Source organism: Drosophila gunungcola, unplaced genomic scaffold, assembly GCF_025200985.1.
Source record: "Drosophila gunungcola strain Sukarami unplaced genomic scaffold, Dgunungcola_SK_2 000113F, whole genome shotgun sequence".
NCBI classification, from domain to species: domain Eukaryota; kingdom Metazoa; phylum Arthropoda; class Insecta; order Diptera; family Drosophilidae; genus Drosophila; species Drosophila gunungcola.
Window position 1 is genome coordinate 166,043 of NW_026453274.1, and position 14,352 is coordinate 180,394.

General features: G+C 39.3%; 1 protein-coding gene across 2 annotated transcripts; it reads left to right on the plus strand.

Moving 5' to 3' along the window:
• Nucleotides 1-2,768: 2,768 nt before the first annotated feature.
• LOC128265316 (uncharacterized) lies at nt 2,769-10,973 on the plus strand. 2 transcript variants are annotated; one of them, XM_053001238.1, is made up of 4 exons: nt 2,769-2,912; nt 2,973-10,082; nt 10,410-10,720; nt 10,781-10,973. In XM_053001238.1, exon 2 carries the CDS (start codon nt 5,670-5,672, stop codon nt 8,655-8,657), a length of 2,988 nt encoding a protein of 995 aa, XP_052857198.1. In that variant the 5' UTR covers nt 2,769-2,912; nt 2,973-5,669; the 3' UTR covers nt 8,658-10,082; nt 10,410-10,720; nt 10,781-10,973. The 2 variants fall into 2 exon arrangements, with proteins under 2 accessions (XP_052857198.1, XP_052857197.1); XM_053001237.1 differs by having other exon boundaries at nt 2,973-10,720.
• The last annotated feature ends 3,379 nt before the right edge of the window (nt 10,974-14,352 follow it).

Consider the following 14,352-nt stretch of genomic DNA (forward strand, 5'->3'; position numbering starts at 1 on the left):
GAATAAAAAGGAATTTTGGCGAAAGAATTTTAATATGTTAGTTGGAAGACCAATTGAAGTATTTAGCGTCGCTTGTGATCGGTTGTGTTTATCTTTTTGATAAATTCTGAGAGTACTGGTGTTTTTCTTTTAACCAAGCTTAGTTTACTACATTGTGTGTTCTTGAAACTAGGCTTTTCTTAAAAACCTGGCTCACTATTAGAGTTTTAATCATTTTATTTTAATTGTCTAATCCCTGAGCTTTGTTCTTGTAATTTCATTCTCTTGTGTATGATTTGCCAGTGCTCCTAGTGTTTTGTTTTTGTAACATTGCACAATTCCAATTGTAAAAACTCCCATCATCAGAAAGTCGGAGTTAAATTGTTCAAAGTGTTCAAGGTGATGGTGGTGGTAAATATAAACTTTCTGTTATTATTTGTTTCTCGAGTCACCCCCGAATCCACATCTGATGGTGTTTTGGAGTTTATTCAAGAAAACTACCCATCTCCAAACATTACTGTTAAACAGATTAAAATTGTTTATACGCTCGCAAGGTATCCTCTTTTAAAATCTCTGTTCCTCCAGATTATGAATCAATAATAAAAGAATTTGTTCCAAAAGACAAATAAATAATAATCGACCGCCGATTTTAAAGTCTGTTCCAAATAACTGAACACTTCTATATTTCTAGCCTATTAAAATGTAAGGGGACTTTTAATGAAGTTACCTAGGCTGTTTGCTGACTTCTCTGCCTTTAATGAACATAATGAACAAGTTTCTTCACAGAAACTTGGCTGAAATCGGAGATTTCCAACTCCGAAGTTTTGCCAAACAACTTTAACACCTATAGAACTTATCGCGTTTTTCTTAGGAGAGGTGGGGTGCCTAGCCTTACATCGAAGATAATACAGACTGATTTCCCCCATGTAATAGAATTATTTAGTGTAAAAGGATCCTTACATGCCTTATGTATTTTTGTAACCTGTTCTTATATCCCCCTGGGCCTGACATTTTATTTTATGAATATCATTTGTCTGCTTTTAAAATCTGTTCTATCTCTACTTTCTGACAGGGTCATTAGATTGTTTTCGGAGATTTTAATCTCCCAGATATATCTTGGTCATCTCCTACTGACTCACTTGTTTGCACGCCTTTGTCGGATCATGACTTTCTATAGTGCGGATTCTTGTCTAAATTCAGTTTACCTTACAATTGAACTGTTTCAATTGTCTACCTCAACATAAGTTTTTTCAACTATGTGGAAAGATTCTTTTACTACTCCACTCCATAAAAAAAGGGAAGAAAGTCGGATGTTCAAAATTATAGAGGTATTTCTAAATTGTCTGCAATACCTAAAACATTTGAGCGCTCAGGCCATAGATAGTCTAGAGTAAGAATCTTGTAAACAAAAAACTCAAAATAAAAGCTGGTTTCATTTAGTTGGCGTTGGGATGCATCGGGTTTTCGAATAATCTATGTGGGTTGCGGTACAAGGACAACCAAAAATGGTCTCACACTCTGATTCATGATCTATCCCTTTGTGTACTCGATAGTATTAAGAAGTTATCGATACCCAGATACAACCTAAGAAAAGAGTCCAAGCTAGCTGACACTACACCCAGAAAAATATAAGACTTATTTTTAGGCTATGCATTACTTAAAAAATTCAATATGGACTAAAATTTCAGCTTTAGGTATTGCATTACCTAAAACTCTCAGAATATGGACTATTTTCCTACTTTTAAGGTTATGGATGGACTATTTTTTTAGGTCCATTGCCTTATTAAAAGTAGTCCATTTTACCAAAAATTTCTAGCTGCTTTCAAACCATTTCTGTAAAACATTTTGATAAAATATTGTATGTATGAATAAGTTGCTTATTGTTATTCAGTTAATAATTTAAGGAATTATTTTAAGTTTAACTTCGCTTAATGTTATACTATAAGATTTATGCTAGAGGTGGGCGATATTTCGATAGATAGATTTCCGGAAAATTTAAAGCTATCGCTATCGTCCTAAAATCGGTGGCATGAATAATGAACGCGTAAAAAAAAAAGAATTTTGTAAAGTTTCCTGAAAGTGCAAGTGCAAGTAAAATGTTTTAAAGACAATTAAGTGAGCAAATAATGCGAAATAATTTTATTTATACGCATTTAATTGCGCACTACTGGTTTCTTAAGAAAATCGTTTTTTGAAACGGATTTAAACATATTATAATTTCTTGGTCGCCACTTATTCACATTCATACACACATACATATACAAATGAGCAGTTGGGTCAAAATCCCATTAAAATACATTTTCCTGGAATCGATTACCATACAAAAGTATGCACAAGTGGTTATTTATGTGTGTATGTATGTATTCGGTGATTATTATTTAATATGTTAATGTTTCTTATTAGATAATAAGAGATTTTGAGTTGAAATATCCAGACGTAGAACTTAGTTTGGGAAATAAGTGGATTACATTCCGAACAAAGTTTAAACAGTTGGATTAAGAAAGGGCAAAGAGCATTACAGCCTGGATAGTTAAACAAATGTAGCGCTTGGTGCAGCTGCAGATAGTCCAACGCCATCTAGATACGAAGTAAAAAGAAAAAAAATCGGTGGCGCCATCTAGATCTCGATGGGGAGAATTGGTGGCCTGGCAGGGTTAGATCATTTGGGGTAACAGGGCGAAATGTCAGACTTTCTCTGAGTGAGAGAATTTCTCCAATTAGGTGGAGAGATAGGTTGCCGCCTTTATTGCGGCGTCACTAGCCGCCATTCCTAATTGGGCAATCCAAAGTGGTCGGTTGAGTAAAAAGTGTGAAATCAGTTAACCAGCGAAAGTGCTCGAAAAGCAGAGGCGGCTACCAACAGCCGCACAGTTACCACGGCAAGGAAGTTACCCAGAAGGAAGATCCCAGCGGGATTCCGACCAAGTTCAGGGGTGAGTGAGAAGGGAATGAGGTCTTTTAGATTTTCTAAGGGGGCTCATCTTGTTGCATAGGTGTTGGCCAAAAGGTGCCGCCCCCAAGTCCAAGACGCAACCCGTGAGGTTAGAAGCAGGCACCAGTTTTTTTCGCAGTGCTGTGAAGCCACCACAGCGCAAAAAGCCACCAGTGATCGGCGCTCCAAAGAGGAGAAGGAGGAGACCACGGATGGACGGCCGGCAGAAAACATAAAAAGAAATCAGCGGTCAAGTCAGCGTCCGGAGGGAGAGCGAGAGTGTCGCAAAATTCGTCGGTGGTGTTAATAGTCTCATCATATTAAGAAAAATGGCATATTAATTGCCACAAGTTTTATCGTCAGCCCAACTAAAAAAGTTAAGCAGCAAAAAGCTGCAATAATGTGCGGAAATAAGTAAAGTTAATTTAGTCTAAGTTTTTTTTTCTAATAATTTTTTTTTGGTATTCAAATGGAGTGAGTGATTATGTGAGTGAGAGAATATGGAATGTGTGGCTACCGTGGTGTTGTTTTATTGGTAGCTTAAAGGAAAAAGAAAAGCGAATTAGGCTTATATTACAAAAAAAAATAACTCAAAAAAACAAAAAAAAAAAAAAAAGAATAAGAATCAAAAGTACTAACGTTCATTTAGTGGCATCGGGTAGTGTTCAAATAAATAATATTTCTAGTTCCTCCCAAACAGCAGACTACCGTCGCCGAAAGCGCTTTCATCGATGGATGTTTAAAGAAAATTGGTGAGTGATATTAATTCCATAAATCCCGATATTACCCCTACAAGAATGTTCCTACATTGCGTATAGTTATGCTGTTACAAAAAGAAAAGAAATAAATCATACGCTACCGTTCGCTAGGGCCTCTTGAAAAAGAAAACGTAAACAAAGGCAAAAAACCCAAAAGAAATTTAAATGCATTTATATGTTTGCGCGAACGCAACCCAGTCGCCGTTTAAAAGTATTCCTATCCTCACGCACGTTGTCAATCAAATACTCTGCCTTAAGCAACTAATCTGCCCGAAATAAGTTTCATTGTATTAGGACTTACCATTAATTTCATTAGTCGCACTTTTGATCATTAATATATTTTTAATTATTATTTATATTAACCGTTATATACGTTCATACATGTCAATTTCAATATTTATTTATTTATTCACCATAATTTTTATGTCTATTTATAAGAGTATTATTTCGTCTTAGTTTTAATAAATATGTTTATGATGTTCTGAACATCAATATTTTTTGCCGCAGCTAGCATGAAGCCTCTGTAGAGTAAGTTACTTGGGCCTAATAAGGGGTCATCAATAATTAAGAAAATAAAAGGGTATGATGGCCATAGGTAGGGCGGGCAGAAGACCTCCTCAGTCATCGGAGGTGAACTGAGACTTGTTTGGGCTAGAAGAAACCAATGTCCCTCTCCTCTATTCTTATATGAGTTCTCTACTTCCGGATATAGTAAGCTTGTCTTTCACGCGAAAATAAGTTTTAGGATCAAAAAAAGGCATCTATGGAATCTGAAGCAAGACCACCACCCCCTCATTGCCGACAAGCAGCAGCCGGACCAACGCTCGCGTGCGCTCAGTTCCATGTATTTCATCTCGCCTGAACTCGGAATTATTCGTGATTCGTTACAGTTATAAATAATTCAGTTAATAATGATTATTAATTCTTTGGCGCCCATCGTTTCGGCCACATTTAAAATGTGCTCTCAAACTCATACATCATTTCTTTTCTCCATCTAGGGTGTCAGCAATTCGGCAGTGTGCTAAACCAGAGTGTTTGGTAGTAACACAGCTGCTGGCGTTCACTTTCAAAACAAAAATTCTCTCAGTTCCGCTGCACTTCCGATCTGGCGATTTGGAAGAACGACTAACCGAATTATCAGTAGTAGGTCAGTCGGCCACGTCAAACGGAAGCAGCAGAGGAGCATTAGCTTTCCTATACACTATTTTCCAGGGTAGCCCCCAAAGCACGGCATATCAGTACGCTTAGGAGAAGCAGGCTAACAATCATTTTAGTAATGATTTGTCTGACCACGTATGATTTGTTGTAGTAAAGGGTTAAGTCTTTATGAACTAAATCATAATCTTTTGTCAAGCATCTGCATAGGATTTATTGCAACAACCTTTTACAAGGGAATTGCAAGCCACAGATGATGGCAAAAGTGTAATACTTTACCCTTAGCAAAGAAGAGCGCGGTAGCAGTCGCTTGGACATCAGTCGTCGCTTATCTCTTAAGAGCGGTAACTGACCACGGCTGACCACCCGCGCAGCAGCGCTGTTTGTTGTTGTTTAGCGCGATTTTTTTTGCTGTCTTTGTTTTCTTTGGTTTCTTTTACATTGTCAAATTTGGATCAGTTCAAGGCCAGTACTTATTCGCAGGGGAATAAGCTATGCTTGTTGGCAAAATATTTTATGATATATTTTTTTGTTTATTAATTCAAGTTTCTTGTTACGTTTTTAGGTTTTACAATTATTTCAGCTAATTAACTGGTGGGATTTCAGAACCAATTATTTTAGCAAAACATTTTGTTCTTCTCATTGTTTTTTCGCCTTTCGCCTACTGTAGTCGGCTGCTGATAAAAGGGAAGCGCGACGAGCGAACATCTGATCGAGCTGAGGAGGTCATTGATCTCTAAGTTTGAAGGTGCGATAAGCAGTAGAACAATAACAGTCACGGGTATCTAACTAGGAGTAATTTAAAATTTTGGGGACTCAGTGTTTTAAATTTAGAAAGAATAATAATGTCGGACGATGAGAAAGGCGCTGGGTCTGCACCCAAATGCGTTTTATGCGAAAAGACCTTGGCTTCGGCACCGACGCTGCAAATTAAATGTGGTCATAAATTCCACAAAGTCTGTTTCGAGTCGTATGCCAAGACCAGAAATTCTTGTCCGATCTGCAAAGAGACTCCTCACGATACCAGACAGCGTAAACGGCAAAATACGCCGGCAGGTGCAGGGTCATCAAGCTTAGAAGAAGCGGAGCAGGTAGCTATATCCCAGCACGCTATAGGGAACATTGTGGCACAACAAGTCAAAGCCATGCAAAATGATCTGCTAGCACAGCTATCGGAAAAGATGGCCCAGCTGATTCAAGTTAACTTAGCGGCTCATATGCCGCCACAATCTAACGTCCCTCCCGCAATAAATGCGAGGCGGTTATCAGAGTCGGTAAACTTTCAGGTTGGAGGCCCAACAAGCATAGTGCACGGTTCAGGCCTAGCAACACCGAGGACCGAAGTCAACGAGCTTGCCCACAGGCCAGATAAAGTTTGCCAAATTGTTAACAGTTGGAAGCTAAGGTTTAGTGGCAGCAAAGAGGGCTTGAGTGTAGATAATTTTATATACAGAGTACAAGCACTCACAGAGCAGACACTAGATTCGAATTATGAGGCTTTGTGTGGCAATGCTAGTATTTTATTTGAGGGAAAGGCTAGGGATTTCTATTGGAGATTTCATAAATCGGTCAGAGTAGTCAACTGGGATGGACTCTGCTGTGCTTTACGGAAGCAATTCCGGGACACGCGCAGCGATGTTGATATTAGAGAAGCGATCCGAGATAGGAAGCAAAAAGATAAAGAAGATTTCGATACATTTCATGACGCTGTCGTTCAGCTTATGGACAATTTAGAGTATCCAATGCCAGAACGCGATATTGTAGATACTTTGAGCAGAAATTTAAGACCTGAAATCCGTCATGAGCTGTTAAATATCAGAATCAGCTCAGTAGATAGCTTGCGCGAAATTTGTCGGCGTAGAGAAAGGTTCTTAGAGGATGTAAAGCGAAATTATAGCTACCAAAAGACGATTCCGTTCCGTAAAAATGTGGCAGAACTGGTAGAGGAAGCCCAATCTGATGATGCGACCGAATTTTCAGACGTCGAAGTCGACGGTGAAATAGGTGCCATGGCTCTAATTTGCTGGAACTGCCGCCAAGAGGGCCACAGGTACCACGACTGCGAGGGAAAACGCAAAATCTTTTGTTTTGGATGTGGTCGTCCAAATACATATAAACCTTCCTGCGTAAAATGTCAAAAAAAACGCCAAGATGAACACACAGCCTCGTCAGCCGTTGTGTGTTCAGCGCCAGAAGCCGACGAATCCAGAGACGAACCAGTAGAAACGCTAAGTTCAACAGACCTACTAAATTTGTCCGAAAAAAATCATAGTCCGCTTACATTTTGGCCCCAATTAGTTAAATCTAATCAGCGTTTGCCAAGTCCGAATCCCGTCTGTCCGAAGAAAAGATCAAGGAATGCAAGCAGAATAAGAGCTTTTTGGAGTGCGGCTAAAACCATTAATGCCATTCGTTACAAAAAATACGATAAACGACCTTATGCTGAGGTACGGGTGTTAGATCAAGTGGTATTAGGGCTTCTTGATACAGGAGCGGCCATGAGTGCGTTAGGAGGAAAATTGGCTGAGCAAGTGGTCTTGAGTCGAATTCCTTTTAAAAGAGTGGCAACGGTGGCAAGTACAGCGGATGGAAAGAGACAAGAAATAATAGGCCGTTTAAAAATTCCGGTGCAGTATAAGAAAATCACTAAGGATTTAGAACTGCATATAATTCCAAGCCTCAGTCAGGATCTTTACTTAGGAATAGATTTTTGGCAGGCTTTCGATCTTTTGCCAGCCAGTATGAATATAGCAGAAATAGCTCCGGAGTCGCATGATCTTACAACTAGCCAACAGGAAATACTCAAGTCTGTAGTGGCGCTGTTTCCATCATTCGCTATTTCTGGCTTAGGTAAAACCAGCCTTATTTCTCACACGATTGATATAGGAGACGCGAAGCCGGTGAAACAAAGGCATTTTCCCGTTTCCCCAGCAGTCGAAAAACTTCTATATGAAGAGGTAGATCGGATGTTGAGTTTGGGGGTGATAGAGGAGTCAGATAGTGCCTGGTCATCGCCGGTGGTTTTGGTACAGAAGCCAGGAAAAATTCGTCTCTGCTTAGACAGTCGAAAAGTCAACGCAGTTACCAAGAAGGATGCATATCCGCTGCCGCAAATAGATGGCATTTTGGGACGACTTCCCAAGGCGATGTTTATATCCAGTCTCGACCTTAAAGATGCATATTGGCAGATTCCCCTTGATAAGGCATCGCGAGATAAGACTGCTTTCACTATTCCGGGGAAGCCCCTTTATCAATATAAAGTTATGCCTTTTGGTCTCACTAATGCTTCTCAGACAATGACCAGATTAATGGACAAGGTAATTCCAGCCAGTCTAAGGAACGAGGTTTTCGTGTACTTGGACGATTTGCTTATCATATCTGAGAGTTTTGAGGCCCATATGAGAGTGTTGAGTTTAGTAGCAGGCTTTGTCAAAACAGCTGGTTTGACCCTAAATGTCGAAAAAAGCAAGTTTTGCATGCGAAGTGTAAAATACTTGGGCCATATTGTTGGTGAGGGCGTTATACGTACTGACCCAGAGAAAATATCGGCCATGAAAGATTTTCCTCTGCCGCAGTCGCTCAAGGCTCTGCGTCGTTTTCTTGGAATGGCTGGGTGGTACAGGAAATTCATTAAAAATTTTTCCTCTGTCACAGCCGCTCTCACTGATCTTTTAAAGCCGAGAAAAAAGTTTGTAATGTCAGAGGAGGGAGAAAGAGCTTTCGAGCAGCTGAAGAAATGTTGTGTTCGGCCCCAGTTTTGCACAGCCCAGATTTTAGTAGACCATTCTTTATACACTGCGATGCAAGCAAGACCGGTGTGGGAGGCGTTTTAGTGCAAAAATCCGATGAAGGGGATGAATATCCAATAGCATTTGTTTCAAAAAAATTGAATTCCGCCCAGAAAAGTTACACGGTAAGTGAACAAGAGTGTCTGGCTGCCATCATTTGTATAAAACGGTTCCGAGCTTACGTAGAAGGTCACGCATTTACGGTTATAACAGATCATGCCTCTTTAAAGTGGCTAATGTCACAGACGGACTTGCATTCCCGGCTAGCTCGATGGGCATTAAAGCTCCAGAGTTTCGATTTTAAAATCGAGCATCGTAGTGGAAAATTGAATGTAGTGCCAGATGCGTTGTCTAGAGTAAATGAGTCGGAGTTAGCTGTTTTAGATGCAAGTCAGGGTTTACTAGTGGAATTAGATTCACCTGAATTTAAAAGTGTAGAATACTTGGAGTTATTGGAAAAGGTCAAAGCCAATGCTGAGAAACTTCCAGATCTGACAGTATCTGATAATTTGGTATATCGCAGAACAGAGCATGCCACAGGCGAACCCTTACACGATGTGTTTAATTGGAAACTTTGGATTCCGCCCAAATTAGTACCAGAAGTGCTGAAAAAGGCTCATGATGATCCACTGGCTTCCCATGGAGGTATTCATAAAACATTAGAAAGGGTGCGACGGTATTATTTCTGGCCAGGATTGGTAAACGATGTAAGAGATATATTCAGGCTTGCGATACTTGCAAGATGGCAAAAGCGCCAAATTGTATACAACGACCGCTAATGGGTACTTCTCCGGAATCCCAGAGATTCTTCCAGAGGTTGTTTGTAGATTTTCTCGGACCATACCCCCGGTCAAGGAGTGGGCATATAGGGATTTTTATAGTCCTGGATCACTACACGAAGTTTGTGTTTTTGAAAGCTGTGAAGAAACTCACAGCGGATGTGGTGATCAAATATATGCAGCAGGATCTTTTTCATACTTTCGGAGTGCCAGAAACTATTGTATCTGACAATGGTAGCCAGTTTAAATCCGAGGCATTTCAAAAGTTTCTGCGGGAAAATAAGGTAGGCCATACTCTTACCGCTGTTTATTCGCCGCAAGCCAATGCGTCTGAAAGGGTGAATCGGTCTGTTATAGCGGCAATCCGTTCTTATGTTCGACCGGATCAGAAAGATTGGGATGAGCAGCTTAGCAGCATTTGTTGTGCATTGCGGTCGGCTGTCCATTCAAGTATTGGCACTTCACCTTATTATATGGTTTTCGGACAGCATTATATATCTTCCGGTTCGACTTTTAAACTATTGAGGAATTTGCAAATGTTGGAAGATAGGTCAGCGATGTTTACCCGAGAGGATTCATTGGATATAATTCGTAGTAAGGCCTGCGACGTAATGAAGAGGCTAAATGAAAAGAACTCGCGCCAGTATAATCTGCGTTCCAGGGATATATCTTACGCGGAAGGGCAAGAGGTGTATAGACGTAATTTTAAACAAAGTAATTTTGTGGCGGGATACAATGCCAAGTTAGCTCCAACGTACTTAAAGGCCAGAGTTAAAAAGAGAGTTGGCCAATCATATTACGATCTAGAGGACCTGCAAGGGAAGTATGTTGGGCGGTATCATGCAAAGGATATGAAGCAGTAGTAACGCTGCCCTTTGCTTTGGTTTATCTGTCTTGGATGTGTAACCCCCAAGACAGATCTTTAGCGGGGGGTATTTGTAGCGCTTGGTGCAGCTGCAGATAGTCCAACGCCATCTAGATACGAAGTAAAAAGAAAAAAATCGGTGGCGCCATCTAGATCTCGATGGGGAGAATTGGTGGCCTGGCAGGGTTAGATCATTTGGGGTAACAGGGCGAAATGTCAGACTTTCTCTGAGTGAGAGAATTTCTCCAATTAGGTGGAGAGATAGGTTGCCGCCTTTATTGCGGCGTCACTAGCCGCCATTCCTAATTGGGCAACCAAAGTGGTCGGTTGAGTAAAAAGTGTGAAATCAGTTAACCAGCGAAAGTGCTCGAAAAGCAGAGGCGGCTACCAACAGCCGCACAGTTACCACGGCAAGGAAGTTACCCAGAAGGAAGATCCCAGCGGGATTCCGACCAAGTTCAGGGGTGAGTGAGAAGGGAATGAGGTCTTTTAGATTTTCTAAGGGGGCTCATCTTGTTGCATAGGTGTTGGCCAAAAGGTGCCGCCCCCAAGTCCAAGACGCAACCCGTGAGGTTAGAAGCAGGCACCAGTTTTTTTCGCAGTGCTGTGAAGCCACCACAGCGCAAAAAGCCACCAGTGATCGGCGCTCCAAAGAGGAGAAGGAGGAGACCACGGATGGACGGCCGGCAGAAAACATAAAAAGAAATCAGCGGTCAAGTCAGCGTCCGGAGGGAGAGCGAGAGTGTACGCAAAATTCGTCGGTGGTGTTAATAGTCTCATCATATTAAGAAAAATGGCATATTAATTGCCACAAGTTTTATCGTCAGCCCAACTAAAAAAGTTAAGCAGCAAAAAGCTGCAATAATGTGCGGAAATAAGTAAAGTTAATTTAGTCTAAGTTTTTTTTTCTAATAATTTTTTTTTGGTATTCAAATGGAGTGAGTGATTATGTGAGTGAGAGAATATGGAATGTGTGGCTACCGTGGTGTTGTTTTATTGGTAGCTTAAAGGAAAAAGAAAAGCGAATTAGGCTTATATTACAAAAAAAATAACTCAAAAAAACAAAAAAAAAAAAAAAGAATAAGAATCAAAAGTACTAACGTTCATTTAGTGGCATCGGGTAGTGTTCAAATAAATAATATTTCTAGTTCCTCCCAAACAGCAGACTACCGTCGCCGAAAGCGCTTTCATCGATGGATGTTTAAAGAAAATTGGTGAGTGATATTAATTCCATAAATCCCGATATTACCCCTACAAGAATGTTCCTACATTGCGTATAGTTATGCTGTTACAAAAAGAAAAGAAATAAATCATACGCTACCGTTCGCTAGGGCCTCTTGAAAAAAAAACGTAAACAAAGGCAAAAAACCCAAAAGAAATTTAAATGCATTTATATGTTTGCGCGAACGCAACCCAGTCGCCGTTAAAAGTATTCCTATCCTCACGCACGTTGTCAATCAAATACTCTGCCTTAAGCAACTAATCTGCCCGAAATAAGTTTAATTGTATTAGGACTTACCATTAATTTCATTAGTCGCACTTTTGATCATTAATATATTTTTAATTATTATTTATATTAACCGTTATATACGTTCATACATGTCAATTTCAATATTTATTTATTTATTCACCATAATTTTTATGTCTATTTATAAGAGTATTATTTCGTCTTAGTTTTAATAAATATGTTTATGATGTTCTGAACATCAATATTTTTTGCCGCAGCTAGCATGAAGCCTCTGTAGAGTAAGTTACTTGGGCCTAAAAGGGGTCATCAATAATTAAGAAAATAAAAGGGTATGATGGCCATAGGTAGGGCGGGCAGAAGACCTCCTCAGTCATCGGAGGTGAACTGAGACTTGTTTGGGCTAGAAGAAACCAATGTCCCTCTCCTCTATTCTTATATGAGTTCTCTACTTCCGGATATAGTAAGCTTGTCTTTCACGCGAAAATAAGTTTTAGGATCAAAAAAAGGCATCTATGGAATCTGAAGCAAGACCACCACCCCCTCATTGCCGACAAGCAGCAGCCGGACCAACGCTCGCGTGCGCTCAGTTCCATGTATTTCATCTCGCCTGAACTCGGAATTATTCGTGATTCGTTACACAAATTAAAAGATGATGATACAGACGAAGACAAGTTTTTTTATCCGTATACATTTTCCATATTAATACGTCTATATTTGCAGATGCGTTAAATGTTAGGATATTATTTTATTATAAATAAATAAACGAGAGTCATTAGTAATAATTAATTAGGATATGATTAATTTTAAACAAATAAAACAATATAAATAATAAAAATAATTTTGTTTTAGGGCCTATATATCCTGAAAATTGTCAATAACCTAAAATATAGATCCTTTTTTCTTTAACTTATGGTCATATCTGGACTGAAATGTTTAGGTCATGGATTCCTAAACTTAAGACCATAAATGGTCTTAGCGCCCTTTTAGGTCATGTACCCTAAAATTTTAGGACATTTTCTGACTTTTTAGGTCATTTTTTTCTCTGGGTGTACACATTCGTGGCCATAATTTCGTAAAGGACAGTTGAGAAATGCACACGTATATTTTGTTAAGTTTAAGCAAAACCGTCGAATTTTAATTAAAGGCAGTTATTTAATATAATATCAAAGTCAGCGTTCTTTACTAAAAGAGGACCCTGCATCTGTAAACTTGGATTTCAATATATTTGATTGGAAGAACACAAAGGGTTATTTTAAAAAAACTCAGTTTATTAATGATCTTCCTTCTGTCATAACACATTCTTGAGTATTAATGTATGCTGATAATGTTAAACTTTATTTGTCATCGGGTTTCCTTTTACAGTCTGATATTTATTGTATTTAGAGATGGTCTCAATCTAAGCTTTTAAATCTGAATTTCCTTAAATGTATCGTATTGACTTTTTATGAAGTACGCCTTCATTTATAACCTATTCTCTTAATAATATGTGTCAACGACTTAGGAGTTCTTTTTGACCCAAAATTAAAATTCGACTGTCAAAAAAATCATAACATCTCGCATTATGTTATATTATTTTCTATCGCAGGCCATGGCAAGTGCGGCAGCAAAGTGCATGCCGAAATTTTGCCAAATCTCGAAAATGATGAAGTCCTTAAGATCATGTGAACCGCCACTAAAGGACAAAATAAATTTGGAAAACGACAGCTCCGAGGTCAAACGCGAAACGCGTTAGTTTCCAATTGGAAAAGGAATCTACACTGTTCTATAGGGCCAAGAAAGCTTCCGAGCTTATGGGATCGGACGACGATTTAGAACCACCTCATTTGTATTCCCCTTCAGTATGCAGAACCGCAAAATACGAGGCAGGAAATAAACGATTCAGGAAGGCAGATCCACTGGACGCAAACTCTGACCTGAAAATAAGTCGTAATGGCCAGGACATTGTTCGAGACATTGGTAGAGATCCTGTTAAAGTTCTTTTTTGGTCACCGCATCAGATTCGCGTTTATAATAAACTAAGAAAACAGAGTGCCCTCTGTATCGATGATTCTGGTGGGAGGATTATGGAATACAGTCACATTGATGGAAAGAAATCGCAGCACATTGGGCAGTTTGTTGTTTCATCGATGCTCACAGAGAAACAGGACATGATTTCAATATAGGCATGGCTTCTAAGATGGATACAAACAGGAGCACAGTATCCTAAAGAAGTGGTAATTTTATAAAAAAAATTAATTATAATAAATATATAGATTTAATTTATTGCAGGTGTGCGATTCTTCAAGGGCTTTGCTGTCAGCTTGTTGTTTGGCGTTTGCGTCTTACATCCGCATTGATGTCGCTCACTATATGAAAAATTGGGCCGATTTTTTTAAAACCGAAAAAAAGCTTGTAAAGCGCTTTTATTTGTTCGGAATTGGTCAGCTCATTTTGTCGACAAGTCCAGAAGACGCCCGAAGAATTATTAAGGCGTTGTTAATAATTTCTTTGTGTAAAAGAGGTGGAGAAGGAGCAACGATTTTAAAAGAATCGGTTACAATAATCGAGAGACAAGCGAAGCTAGAAAGTGAGATAAATGCTCTTTCTGACGCGACTGAACTAGCAACAAATGTCGATATATATCATACA

What these genes read in the sequence shown, in the direction of transcription:
- LOC128265316 (XM_053001237.1), top strand. Translation starts at nt 5,670, where the DNA reads ATGTCGGACGATGAGAAAGGCGCTGGGTCTGCACCCAAATGCGTTTTA.